This window comes from Mastomys coucha, unplaced genomic scaffold (assembly GCF_008632895.1).
Source record: "Mastomys coucha isolate ucsf_1 unplaced genomic scaffold, UCSF_Mcou_1 pScaffold13, whole genome shotgun sequence".
Lineage (NCBI taxonomy): Eukaryota > Metazoa > Chordata > Mammalia > Rodentia > Muridae > Mastomys > Mastomys coucha.
The window spans coordinates 80,861,534-80,875,432 of record NW_022196895.1 but is presented as its reverse complement, the minus strand read 5'-3'; the positions used below and the strand labels follow the sequence as shown (position 1 = coordinate 80,875,432).

At 41.9% G+C, this 13,899-nt stretch overlaps 1 protein-coding gene across 5 annotated transcripts in view; it reads right to left on the bottom strand.

The window, feature by feature from the left end:
* Positions 1 to 13,899, bottom strand: part of Fbxo15 (F-box protein 15) — a 35,090-nt gene that overhangs the window by 5,896 nt on the left and 15,295 nt on the right. For all 5 annotated transcript variants that reach the window (XM_031366196.1, XM_031366197.1, XM_031366200.1 and 2 more), the window contains 2 exons: positions 12,729 to 12,811; positions 12,208 to 12,356 (listed from right to left, as the gene is read on the bottom strand). In XM_031366196.1, the coding sequence (XP_031222056.1) occupies positions 12,208 to 12,356; positions 12,729 to 12,811 (232 nt within the window). The remainder of the gene's footprint in view (positions 1 to 12,207; positions 12,357 to 12,728; positions 12,812 to 13,899) is intronic.

Sequence of the window (13,899 nt, the reverse complement as noted above, 5' to 3'; positions counted from 1 at the left end):
CAAAACCAAAAAAAAAGGTTCAGGGTTCATTTCTACTTAAGAAATATAAATGGAAAATAGAAAAGGTGGAATATAAAGAGTATAGGAGGATTTATTGGTAATTGACTTTTCTAATGCATATAGAAGCAAAAGGTCAAAGTAGATTAGAATGGAAACTAGAGAGGAATCAGAGTTTCTTAAAAAGGAAACGAAGATTTCACCTAAGAACCAAACTTGATAACAAAGAAGCACAGTAAACACCTCTCACACAATGAACTCTAGTTGGCATGTAACATTAACCAGTGTTGACCGGGCCACACACACTAGAAAGGGGAAATCAATAACAGTGTCTTCAGGAGAGTGTTCCTCATCCGTGGTAGGTGTCTAACACCCCAAGGCATATGTATAGTTTTTCTAGACTTTTTTCCCTTCTGAGCATATTTTTTGAAACCTTATTTTCAAACAACCAAGAGAAGAAACTAATATCTAAGCTGGTAAAATCCAGAAAAACAGGTCTCCAGACACAGTAGGGTCAGAAATGGTCCCTCCTGGTCCCTCCTGGTCCGCCTGGGTCAGGCTATACCACAGAGTGCACTAAAAGGACAGCATTCTTGTACCAGCCGGCATAGTGACAAGACTGTCAGTCAAACCTGCTGTTATTTGAGTCAATATGGGATTTTTATTGGAACAATATATGTACTGACCATTGGTTATTTTAAATTGCTACACTACGTTCCAGCTAGCATTTCCCAGTTCTGTTTTTCATAGCTTTAGTACAGTTGCATGTAGGCAGCCGCTTGGATACTCGTCAGCGGCCGCTTAGACGATCTTATCCAAGATGGCGCTGGTTCCTGATACACTGTAGCAACAGACTATTCTGCGCATGCGGCCCCCTGAGCAGGTGTATGCTAATGAGGGTTTGACAGGGAACCAATCCTGGAGGACTTGGTGGCTCAGGCTCGGGTATATATAAGGGGCTGTCTCCAGACAGTCAGAGCCACTCCACGGAAGCAAGCAGACCTGCAGCACCTAGAAGGAGGAGGAGGAGGAGGAGGAGGAGGAAGAAAAGAAGAAGAAGAAGAAGAAGAAGAAGAAGAAGAAGAAGAAGAAGAAGAAGAAGAAGAAGAAGAAGAAGAAGAAGAAGAAGAAGAAGAAGAAGAAGAAGAAGAAGAAGAAGAAGAAGAAGAAGAAGAAGAAGAAGAAGAAGAAGAAGAAGAAGAAGAAGAAGAAACATCAAGAAGAGCTGTGCCACCAAGAAGAGCTGACACTTAAGAACCTAGGAGAGCTGTAATACCTAGGTACCTTAAAGAGCTGTAACACCTGGGTACCTAGGAGAGCTGTAACAAAAGAATATTCCTGAGTAAACCGTCGAGAGAAGTCCAGGTGTTCGGTCGTTATTGCTGATGGTAGGCAGCAGAAGCGCCGTACAGTTGCATACCAATCAGCCCAGCATACCTGAGTACAAGCTTTCCCCTGAAAGGTTAGTCCTATTCTGTTCCTGCTTGGGATACTTTTACATTCACAAAAGCAACAGATCAATATGGTGGGGCAGCAGGGTAAGTGACCCTTATCTGTCAAGGATCCTCTTCACATGACACTGTGTCAGGGATCCTGTCACGGCACAGTGGCCAAGGACATGGATTGAGACTCTCAGAAATATAAAAGGAACCTCAGACATAGGACTTAGCAGCCAGGGAAGAAAGCTAGCTAGGAATAAAATTCACCATGACAAATCAAGACAGGAGACATGCTGCCCAAACATATCCTGCCCCATGACAGACATCAATGAGCTGGCATCAAAGAATGGTTTGTCAAGCTATGTTAAGCTGTGGTTTTTGTAGCTTTCAATAAAATTTTTAATACAAAACAAATTACCTGGCACAGAAGTTGATGTTTTTTTCTTCTAAAATAATTTTTGACATGGGAAGCAAAGACAAATTTTTAAGTACAAGGAGAGCTGATTTGAGGCAATGAAAGAGACAAGAGACAAATGGCTAAATAAAGGTCTCAAGCAGGCAAGAGTGGCTATATATGGGAGCAGAAACTGGAAAGTTCATTTTGGAAACAAGTGGGACATCTTTTCCTTTAAAACAGGAAGGGCAAGACTGAGAAAAGCTTTGACAGACAGGTGAAAGTGTGCTGGCAGAGGGGTGCAGGACACTCAGCAGGAGGACATGGGAGATGCTGGACCAAGTATGAAAACCTTACTCATAAAGGCCAACTAGGAACAGTTTTCAGATTTCTGACAGCAAGTGAAACCAGTACATCATAGTCCTGGGTGAGGCCAATGCTACAGGGGAAGCATGAGCAATCAAAAGAGGTCCCTGCTGTGCTAGAGTATGTCACTGCACTGAGTATCCAAGAAAGTTCACCTAGAAAAGACCAAAGAGCCAGAAAGAGTAGACACCCAAATGATGTATTAGCATAGGAAGTGGGACCACTAACAGTTGAGATCTTTACAATCCGAGGCAAGAGAGGCTCTAAGCCCAACATACTAGAGATCAACAGCAAGTAAACTCACACCATGGAAAAATTAGAAAACATCATGTTTCCAAAACTGCCTTACAAAATATCTTAGTATCTAAAAACAAATTTCCTTGACAACAAATAGTTGAACAAATAGAGAACTCAAGTCACAGGAAGAGCCAATGAAGAGCTGGGGTTGAATCTGGACCAGCAGCTGAAGCGGGCCTTGCAATGGATGCTCGTTGCCAGCACCATCTGTGAGGTCTTTATGGGATACAGCCTGTGAAGTCCCAAAGGCCCAGACTTAATGCTCTTGTGGCCATTGAGATTAGTAATTTTGCAAAAGACCATACAAACTAGAGCTCTGCTCAATAGCTAGGCTCTGCCTCCTCTGAGGTAAGCTCTGACATAAGCAGCAAAGCTTACAAAGCTTACATCTCATGTCAGAAGTACAGAACAGGAAAAATGTACTCTGGTCTCCTAATGAAGATGCCATAGGGCAGCACCTGCTCTAAGCTTTCTAAATAATCACCACCCAGAAAGGACAACACTGCTTCAGGTACCTCACATGTCATGACAAATGCTTACGGAGTACAGCCTGACCTAGAAACATAGCAAGCAATTAATATCGGGGACAGACGGAATGAAAAAGCCACCTATTTTTATCATGGCCACAAAAATAAGATAATATATATGTGCACAAGATTCGCTCTTGGCTGTTGTAGAGTCTACTCTTGGTACAAGGAAAAAAGACTGACTTTGATAACCTCTGAGTTCTCTGAACTTGTCTGTGGTGTCTTATAGACTAAGCCCAAGAGTTTTAGTATAAAGCATGTCACAACTATGCAGATACCTAATAAGTAGAAAAGAGAAGCATTATCCCAAAGAGCTTATTCATAACAGCCACACAAAAACAAGGAGAGATGTTTTGTTTAGTTTTCCAGTAAGGGGGTGTGATGAATGCGGGGCGGGACTCTGCTTTGTGCCTTTGTGCCCTCACTCTTGCAGACAAGGTCATCTTTTATAGCAGTTCTCCACCTGTGGGCTGGGATCCCTTTGGGGAGGTCTAATGACCCTTCGGCCAGCGTCACCTTAAGCCACTGAAAATACAATGTTAATATTACAATTCAGAACAATTATAGTTGGGAAGCAGCAATGAAAATTTTACAGTGCCACATGAGGCACTGTATTAGGAAGATTGAGAAGCATTGCTCTGTTCTGTTGCTATGGCACTCCCTTGCTTATTGATTCTCCAGGATTCCAACAGACTGGGGACCAGCAGCTCTCCAGGGATCCTCTAAGCCTTCACCTCCAGGTTACAATTACCGAAACATTCAGCTTTATGGTCTGCACTACCAGATTTTCACAATCTCCAATGTGAAACAACTAGTGCTGGACTTCCCATAGAACATCTGTAACCAGTCTAATAAACCCTCCTATATGGTGTTTCTACATCCATTCTATTCATTCTGTTCCTTTAGAGGATCCTTTAGAGATTATATAATAAAGCATAAATTAAGAAATATGCATAAACTCTAAATAAAAATAAAGTATATTTGAACTGGGAGTGCACACACGACTCAGTAATGGAGTGTGTGCCAGGTATGACCAAGGCCCTGGATTCAATCTTAATAAAATCTTAGATCTCTGCTAAAATTCTGTAAAATATTTGGTAAGCTGACCAAGTGAGTAAATAGGTAATAGTAATAGGTGACATACATTTTCATAACACAATAAATAAATAAACTATCTGCTTCCCTGCCAGAAGCATTCACCCTGAGAGGAAGGGTGAGAACTGAAGAGAAGCAGCTAACCTACAGGAAACAAGTTAAAATATTTTACATTCAATTTAAAACTGTCAGGAACCATAATAGGACAAGCTAATACTAGCAGGTGATCATCCTGAAATGCCTGCTTCGGATTATATAATCTGCGGCAGGTGAGCCCTTATTAAGCAAGGCTATAAGGGACTAATTTTAAGAAAGTTTCCTGCTATTAATATGCTTTTCCTATTATTATTATACATATATAATAAATCACTAAGTAATAGCACACCCCTTTGGAGCAGATCTCTGCAGATCCACGAAGATGTACTGTCTTATAGTGCTGCTATATAAATAGATGGCTTAAGGTTCTATGCTGATCCTATAAGAATTTCTTATAGTGATTATTAAGTGATATAGTGATTATTAAGCTCTTTTATAATGGGACTATTAGGTCCTTTTCTGATAATCAAAACTGCAATGAGCCAGGAGGTAGTGGCGCATGCCTTTAATCCCATCACTTGGAAGGCAGAGGCAGGTGGATTTCTGAGTTAAAGGCCAGCCTGGTCTACAGAGGGAGTTCCAGGACAGCCAAGGCTACACAGAGAAACCCTGTCTCAGACAAAAAAAAAAACAAAAAGCAAAAAACAAAAAAACAAACAAACAAAAAAAAACAAAACTGCAAAGAGAACCCTGCCAATTGCCAGCAATTAACTGCTCTTAGATGGTAACCAGACCTTCCCCTACTCAGAGCACATTGCAAGAGGTTGTAAAACAATTAACCAAAGGTCATCAAAGGGGGACTAACAATTTATTATAGGTGCTAGCTAGGACAGAAGATAAAATACTAGCTGGGTTTATACAAAACCTCACTTAGAACTTAGTTATGTTCTTAAACCTTCAGTGAACCTGTGGAGCTGAGACAAGTGACGGATGTTTAGCCAGATAATTACTCCTAATGGATATGCATGTAAACATTCGCTGTTGTAAACTTCTATTTCAGTTTATGATTTGATGTTTTGTGTGAATTTGTGATGAACTTTGTACCATGTGGTCATGTACTCTGAAAGATGTCTCAGTACTGGGGACAAAGATTAGAGAAGTTTTTCCCTTCCCCACTAGATACAGCTTTCATAGGAAACTTCTTTACAACTGAGTAATAAACTCTAACACCTAGTGTCTTCTCTATTCCTGAGACTTCTGACAGCAGGCTGAAAGTTATAAAATTAGCAGAAAGAGCAAGAAAGTTTTTAGGACTTTAGAAGTTATCAGCATTTCGGTACAATTAGTGAGTTAGAAAGCTCTAAACCCTCAAACTTTAAAGCCATCACCAGACTCTTACTCAGACTCCACCACTACCCTGCCCCAGGGTATATGATAAACTAAAAAACAAAAGACAAAAGATATGCAAAGACAAGACGCCACAGTGTTTAAAAGAATGGATCCAAACCCCGGGAGTGAATACCACTGGAGAAGACCACACAACATTACCTCCCCCATGCCCAGCAAGGAATGCCTTATCAGTACACACTTCCTTGACACTGGGAAATGCTCTCAGTATCAACGAAGAAGGGCAAGCAACAATTTCCAAATAATTTCTACAGAGAAGTGTTATGAATTTGAAAATGGGCCAAATTGAGAATAATTGTCTCTGGGGTTTTTATTTGCACTTAAGCAAATGTCTACAGATTTTGAAATCAGGTAGTAAAAAGACATTCTGGTTTTCAGTTCAGCATCAGCACTGGAAGATAGCATTCTGCCCTAAAAATCACACAGGAACAAATTGAAATATCAACTATTGCTAGATCAAAAGTCAGAAAAAAACACTGCCCTACAACAAGACAATGGATGGGAGTCAAGGCTGAATACAGCTCAGAAATGCAAGCAGTAGCTGATGTATTGCTGGACGTGGGCAGACAAAGCTGAGCCAGCTCCAGGGAAAATCCATCAGGGCAAGAACAATGTTATCTCAGGAGCCTCGCCACTTCTTAGAGAAGGGGAAAAACAACAACCCCCCCCCCAAAAAAAAGCTTCTCCCAAAGTTTTAGCATGGCCCAATCCATCCAGGGAAGGAGATAGAACAACTACAGCCTCCAGCATCCTACTAGTGGATGGAGAAGAACTAAGAGGCACAGGTGAAATTCACAGTATAGGGGGTAGGGAAGGGATGGAAAGATGAGGAGGAGGTATAAAAAAGGTCGTGGTATAAAATCAAACAATCCGAGCACCAAATATGTAAGCAAACACAATAGACAAAATAAATTTCTCTTCCTCAAGCTCAAATAGAACACTCGCCCAAAACATACTGTGAAGTACTGTGGTGGATGCTACTAAATAACAAATAACAATGGAATTAAAGCAAAAAAGTACAGCTGGAACATTTCATGGTGATTAAGCAAACTTCTAAATAATACAAAGATCACATATAATGAATAAGAGAAATTTTAAATTATATAAATATATTAATTTGTCTCAATGCTGAGACAAAATACCTCCCAGAAACATGCTATAAAATAGGAAGGCTCCCTCTGGCTCCCAACTGGCTCAGTCAGTAGAGAAGAACAGTGTGAACAAGGAAGCAGAGAGAGACGCCCGTGCTCTACTGCTTCCTGCTCTCCCCCTACTCTGCCAAGGAGTCCAGCATCACCTATGTGTCCCTCTGGAAAAGTCTTACTGTGTCTCTGAACACAGGTCCAATAATGATGATCAATACTCACAACTCGCAAGAGCATTCAAGTGGGGTTTCATGGAAATGTACAGCCTGAATACGAAAACAAAACAAATAGAAAACAAAACCATCTGAAAACTGAAAACAAGAATTCCAAAATAAGCCACAGAAAATAAAAATTAGAGTAAGAGTCAGAACAAAATCAAAGGTTCTTAAAAAAATAAAATCAATATCTAACTAAACAAAGAAAACAAGGGACATAGATTACATGATTATCAGATATGACAAATGAGACATGAGCACCACAGAAGAGCAGTAAGGAAACTGAACAAATCCAAATGGTTCAATCCTTGAATAACCCTCCACAATTTCTGAAATAATTTGACTATTCCTATCACTAACAAAGGACCTGAATCAATAATTAACAATCTTGTGAAAGAGAAAGATCAAATTATTTCTTAGAAAGTATGTAAAAACTACCAATTTTCTAAAATACTCTTCCAAAGAGTTCAAATGTGTTGTAATTCTCTGTTCATGAGACCAATAACAGCACTCAAACACAGATGGGAAACTGAGAAAGCATAAAATATAAAATGTAAAACCACCCATTCATGATTAAAAGAGAAACCCTGGGGGGCTGGAGAGATGGCTGTTCCAAAGGTCCTGAGTTCAAATCCTAGCAACCACATGGTGGCTCACAACCATCCATAATGAGATCTGACACCCTCTTCTGATGCATCTGAAGACAGCTTCAGTGTACTCATTTATGCCAGGCGGTGCTGGTGCACTGCCTTTAATACCAGCACTTGGGAAGCAGAGGCAAGGCAGGTCTCTGAGTTTAAGGCCAGCCTGGTCTACAGAGTGAGTTCCAGGACAGCAAGGGCTACCAGAGAAACCCTGTCATGGGGATAAAGAAAAAAAAAATCAAAGGCTGGGATAGCATACTTTGCTATTAAAATCACTTCTTTCTGCTTTCCCCTAACTACTACAATATACCATACTGTGCAAAACCTTTCTCCTTCTGCTTCTGAAAATTGGTAATAATTAGCTTGATATGAAGATCAAATAAGTATGCATTCCTTTATCCTTTGCGTTGCTGACCAGGCCCTTTGGCAAGCTCAATTTACACTTCAAAGACAGCGCTAGATTATCTCCTCTATTCACCAGGCTGTACCATAGCCTAATCAAAATGTGTAGAAAAGAGCTAATACAGCAGGTAATACAGTCCCAAGGTCTGCTCAGAAGGTTAGCCTTTGACTATCCAGGAGAATCACCTAGTGATAAGGTGGCCGCTCACTGTGTCCTAATGCTGGTGCTGTGAGGTGGATGCTGGGCACCTGCTTCCTTGTAGAAATCTGGGAATACAGTGGTACTAGGTCACAGTACTACCATGGTCATACCACTCCTAGTGAAAATGTGTCTTTAGATTTACCTGAGGGAACTAGGTCCACCTACATGGTAACAGTGCAGCATTGGGCGTTTTCCTCTTTGTAGAATGTATCCACTAATACATCAATCTCCCAAGTACTATGAATTGTCGTACTTGATAGGATGACTTTATCAGATGTAACTGAATGGTTTCAAATAACATAACTGTGATGAACAGTGGTATTTTCCCACTTCTCTGGGTTCCCATCTCTTCTGTGACACCCTACTTCCTTAGTGACAGGAGTACAGTAATATATAAGCAGACACATTTCACTTGGTGTTATCAATTCATAATACAAAGAAAAAGAGGAACAATTAATACAGAAATGGTGGCAGAAGGAAAAGCAGTAGCAGTAGCAAGGGTCACACAAGAGTCTCAAATGTCATGGCAAATGTCCTGTCTCCCTGATTAATATCTTATTATCTAAAGCTTAGACCCACATCATATATAGAAAAGTTTCTAGTAACTCATCATTAAATTTACAGACCCAAGTTTTGCGCTTATCTCTCTATGCATTTTTCCAAAAGGACTTCCTCATTTTCATACTTACCTACCAACCCACATACCTGTCCACCATGCTGCTGAAAATAGAGCCTATGAGCTTATCCTAGGCAACATCCTAATCCCTCAGAGCTAATTAGAATCTCCATTGAGATTCTAAATAAACAACTGCAGTTGATTTGTGGTACACACAAATGAAACTGGTACACACACGATTGTTTTCAAAGGGAATACCATACACGATGACCATGCTCAGGCTATGCTGCAGTAATATAGATACTGAACTAGGCTAGTCTAGACTGCCCCATGGTTCTCCTTTGGGCCTCCATTCAGAGAGCTACCAGAGTTCCTAATGCCGCCCCCTGAGCATGCAGTGGGCGTGCCGTTTATATAAAAGCACTTGGCTCAGCAAGCTCTGGCCTCACCACCTAAGTGCAAGGATCTAGGCTATTCCTGTGCCTAATTCATCCTTGACTCTGACATTTGTTAATGCAAGACCTGACAAGCTGGCCTTGACCCATGCTCTCTCATCAGTGTCAGGCCAGGTTTCTCATGTCTCACTGAGGACAAATGGAGCATAGAGCAACCTAAATTCTAGGGACATGATAAAATATTTCATCCTTGGTGGGGACAAAGTAGGTTTTTTTTTTTTTTTGTCTGTTTTTGTTTTTTTTTTTTTCAATAAGGATAAAGTTCTATCATCCCAAACTTCAATGACATAGCTTGGCAATCCATTCCTACTTGTGAAAATGCTATACTCTGATGGCAACAGCTCCCCCTGCTGACTCTTGGCAGAATCATTCGGAGAGAGGAAGTGCACTATATTGTAAAGTCCTCTGACTGTAAAACTAAAGCCTTAAGAGTAGGAAGAACAGCACACAATCTCGATAAAGGCTATCTAACTCCACATTTCCCACACCAATGGTTATGTAGCCATGTGCTTGCTCTCTCTGGGATGATGAAGGCTGATCAGGTTCTATTTCATAACGCCATGAGTAAGCACAGCAGCTAGAGTAAATACTCAAGTGTGTCTGAGCACTAGCAACTCCTGCTATCCTGAGATAACCAGGGCTTATGTCAGGTATAACCAATGCATGAATAAGCTACTAAGCTGTATTTGTTTAGAATAATGGAAAGTGGGAACCCTCTTCTCTGCACCTTGGAGTATTCCCCCAGATAGCCCTAGTACCTAGTCGACTGCATCCTAATCAGCAGTAGCCAGATGAATTGTACATGAACATATGTATATGTATACAGACACACATACAGAAGGAGATAAGGTGTGACAAATAAGAAAAAGGAACTATAAACAGGTAGATTCTGCGTACAGACAATACTGGACCTCTCTATTTATACATTTCACATTTCTATAAAGCTGTAAAAATTTAAAATGCAATTAATGCAATAGAAACAGATGTTACAGAATGATTGGTAACGCCTGATGTTTTCCTTGCCATGAGGAAATGAAAGATGAAACAGACACAGAAGCCACATGCAGATTGTGAAACACTTTACGATGGGCACAGACACAAACCAGCCAGACACTGATGACTGTGAGCCTGCCTCCTTCCAAAGAGCAAGACAATGAGAAAGCCAGGGCACAACCAGAGTGGCTGCATGGGACCTGCATGGCTTCCTGAGAAGCAGGCTTGGTGGCATTTGGGGGCCTGCCTGGACTCAGAGGCAGAAAGGCAGAATTTTCCTCCATAGAATGCTCCTGAAATCCTTGCCATCCTATTGTTGTGGCCCAGCATTGGCACTAAACCACAGCAGCAGCCTCTTCGGCAGCAAATCCTTCCTCTTCCCCCTAGGCTAAGAAGCACAAGACATGGCACTACAGCTGCTATCCGATAAGCCTGAGTCCCTGAGATGCGAACAGTAACAGGTCATGATTCTCAGAGCCCTTCAGCGGTGTGGCCTTCAGGAGCATCCACAGACAGGAGGAGATAAGGGCAACACAAATGAAGAAAGGGGACACATACTCACTCAGTGCCCAAACTGACATTCTAGGAGATAGCCAGGCATAAAATGAACACACAGCATCATATTCTTAACTGGTAAAACTAGGGGAGCCTACGATTCCAGACATGGCAGTCTCACAGCACAGCTGACAATGAGCTGAGCTGAGAAGGCTGTGCAGGTCTATGGTGGTCATGCTGAGGCAAAGGCCACGGGAGCTAGTGCTGCCAGAGCTGGACAGGGAGGGCAAAGCACAGCAGAGGATGATGCCAGAGAAGGGACAATGGCAGTACTGGGGCCAGGCAGGAAAGGCCTGGGACCCTACAGACCACAGTATTGGTCACAGGATCAAATGGAAGGAGAACTCTAGGGATCACACACCTATCGTATGTCCTCACAATCACTCATCACCACACAAGTAATGGATAGGCTGGATGTTGGCAGTGCAGAGGACGACAGGCCGGGAAGGGGCAGGAAGCGCCTTGACAGACACTGAGTTGCCTGCCAGCACTATCAGCACCAAAGACAAAGTAGCCAAGTGTGGACTAGAGTATGGAGGCGTATACCTGGATTCCAATGGTGAGAATTTTTTTGTTTTTTTTTTTTTTGTTTTTTTTTTTTTTTTTTTTTTTTCCCGAGACAGGGTTTCTCTGTGTAGCCTTGGCTGTCTTGGAACTCACTCTGTAGACCAGGCTGGCCTCGAACTCAAAAATCCACCTGCCTCTGCCTCCCAAGTGCTGGGATTAAAGGCATCAATGGTGAGATTTTTATCTGCACAGCCTATCAACTGAGGCCAACTCTGCAATGAGCAGCTTTCTCTGGAGCAGACACATGCCGGGGCTGCCTGTGCCCACAAACAGCCACCCAGAGCAGACACTTGTAGGTTCCCACTCAAAACTACAGCACATGATTATGATCCCAGTGGATGCAAAATGATAAGTAAAAAAGAAACTACAAATGGACACGGCACACACATTGACATAATAACTAAATAAAACCAACCACCACCATGCTAAATGAGAAGCCAAGTGTCCACTCTCTCAGCTCCAACTCAATATAGTACTCAAAGTATGAGCCACAGTGATAATAGAAAATAAAAGGCATTCAAATACAAAAAAGGGGGGAGAGTTAATGTTAATCTCATTTGTTTTGAAAATGTGGCAAATGGCAAATGCTGAGGCAGTGCAAGCATGAGAAAAACCCGTGTCACTCTGTTCAGCTGTGACTTCCTAGCTAAAGAAGGGAAGGTTTGGGAAAGATGAGCCAAGCATCCCTTTAGAGGTTAGAGAGTGAGAATGAAAGAGACAGGTAGAGGGTGGAGAGACTTCCTGGCTACAGTACTTCTTAAGCCTTATGAAGAGACATTATCAACTGACCACCTGGGCATACGTTCTCTCTACAACCCACAAACTTCACAAGGGAACAAGTTGACTTAGGCTTACCTCCCTTGGAAAAGAGATTGCGGAAGTTGCCGCACAGGCAGAAAATCACACCACCACGAATGTCAATGTGCAGCTGGAAGGAGCTTTGCGGTCCATACATTGGCCTGTTATCCACCAACACTGTCCACTTAGATGGCGGCTCATAGGGACTGAAAGGCAAAACAAAATGTGCAATCTGTCAAAATCACAGGTAAGATATCTGGCTAGAATAATACTAAACATTATCTATTCAAAACACTACCTCCTGCAAATGACATGCTATATAGGAATCCCAATAATCGTCATGCTATGAACACCAAAGAACTGTTGTCCTCAGCAACTTCTACAAAATTTGGCACATAGGCAGGGTCCCATGAGCAACGATAAGACCACCACAGTAACTATGAGATTGACCCTCAGACAGTAGTTCTACAAAGAACATTCTGACTTCAGTGGCCAAAGACAGGGGCACCCAGCTATTGAGATAGAACCCTCTATCCCGACCACACAAAAATAAAATTCACCCATATACAGATACATACAGAGTGGCTGAGCCAAACGTGCTTCTCTCCACGAGTTGATGGTAATGAAGATTTGCCATGACAAAAGCTAGTCCATTATTCTTCTGAAAAGTTAAACATAATTCAGTAGCAGCATTTTAATTTTTCACAAGTTCATCATGAAAATCACAGCTTATCATCTTGAAGTGTTTGTTATCAAGATTTACATACAAGAACTGGTCCATCATTCAACATGCAAAGCATGCAGCCATGTCCTAGAACTTGTGACACAGCAAAATGCTCTATTACACAATGATTGCTGTGTGCTATTTATATGAATATATATATGTGTGTGTGTGTGTGTTTGAGGGAGGTGGGAGGGGGAGAATTCAGGCTTTTTCAACCTGGACAATATTGGTAAGACCCTACAGATGTCTGGTAAATTTCACAAATATTGAGCATTACGAGATAATGTTTCCCCTAGTTAGCTTCAGCTATTAACTTGATATAACCCAGAATTATCCAAGAGAGTCACAACAGAGGGACTGCCTGGATCTGACTGGCCTGTGTGCCTGTCTATGGAGCATGTTCTTGATAGGTAATTGACATAGGAGGGTCTAGAATTCCTTGGCTTGAGGCTCTGGACAGTCTAGCTAGCTGAGCAGAGGCTAGAGAGAAAAGCAAGCTTCCAGCGCCTAGTTAGGTGATCTGGCTTCTTGCCCTGACTTCCCTCAGTGATGGACTGTGTCCTAAGATGTGTCTGATCCTGGTGGTTATCACAGCCACAGATCAAATTAAAACAATGTTTCCTTTGCAGATTGCTGCATGGTTTAGAAGATGCATTTGCCTACTAGGTTAAATGGCAGAAATGTGGTTGTAGGGAATTGATGCTGGTGGCTGAGCCACCCCTGAATGGTAAGCCTGAATTGAAGGTGGCACTCTCCAAGCAAATCAGATCAGCAAGATGAACTTAAGTCATGACCACCACAGTCGGTCAGGATGCTGCTGCAGAACACAGAAAAAGGTGATTCTGTCCAGTCACTATACACAGGGGTACATTACTACCAATCCGCAGAATGCTCTCATAAATGCTCTGAGCTAAAGCCACAGAGTAATGTGGATGCAGAAGTATAACCAGAATATAACCCTACGAGAAACCTTCTGAATGGCTGGTCAGAGACCGATGCCTTTGGTTGAAAGTGAATCCCTATTG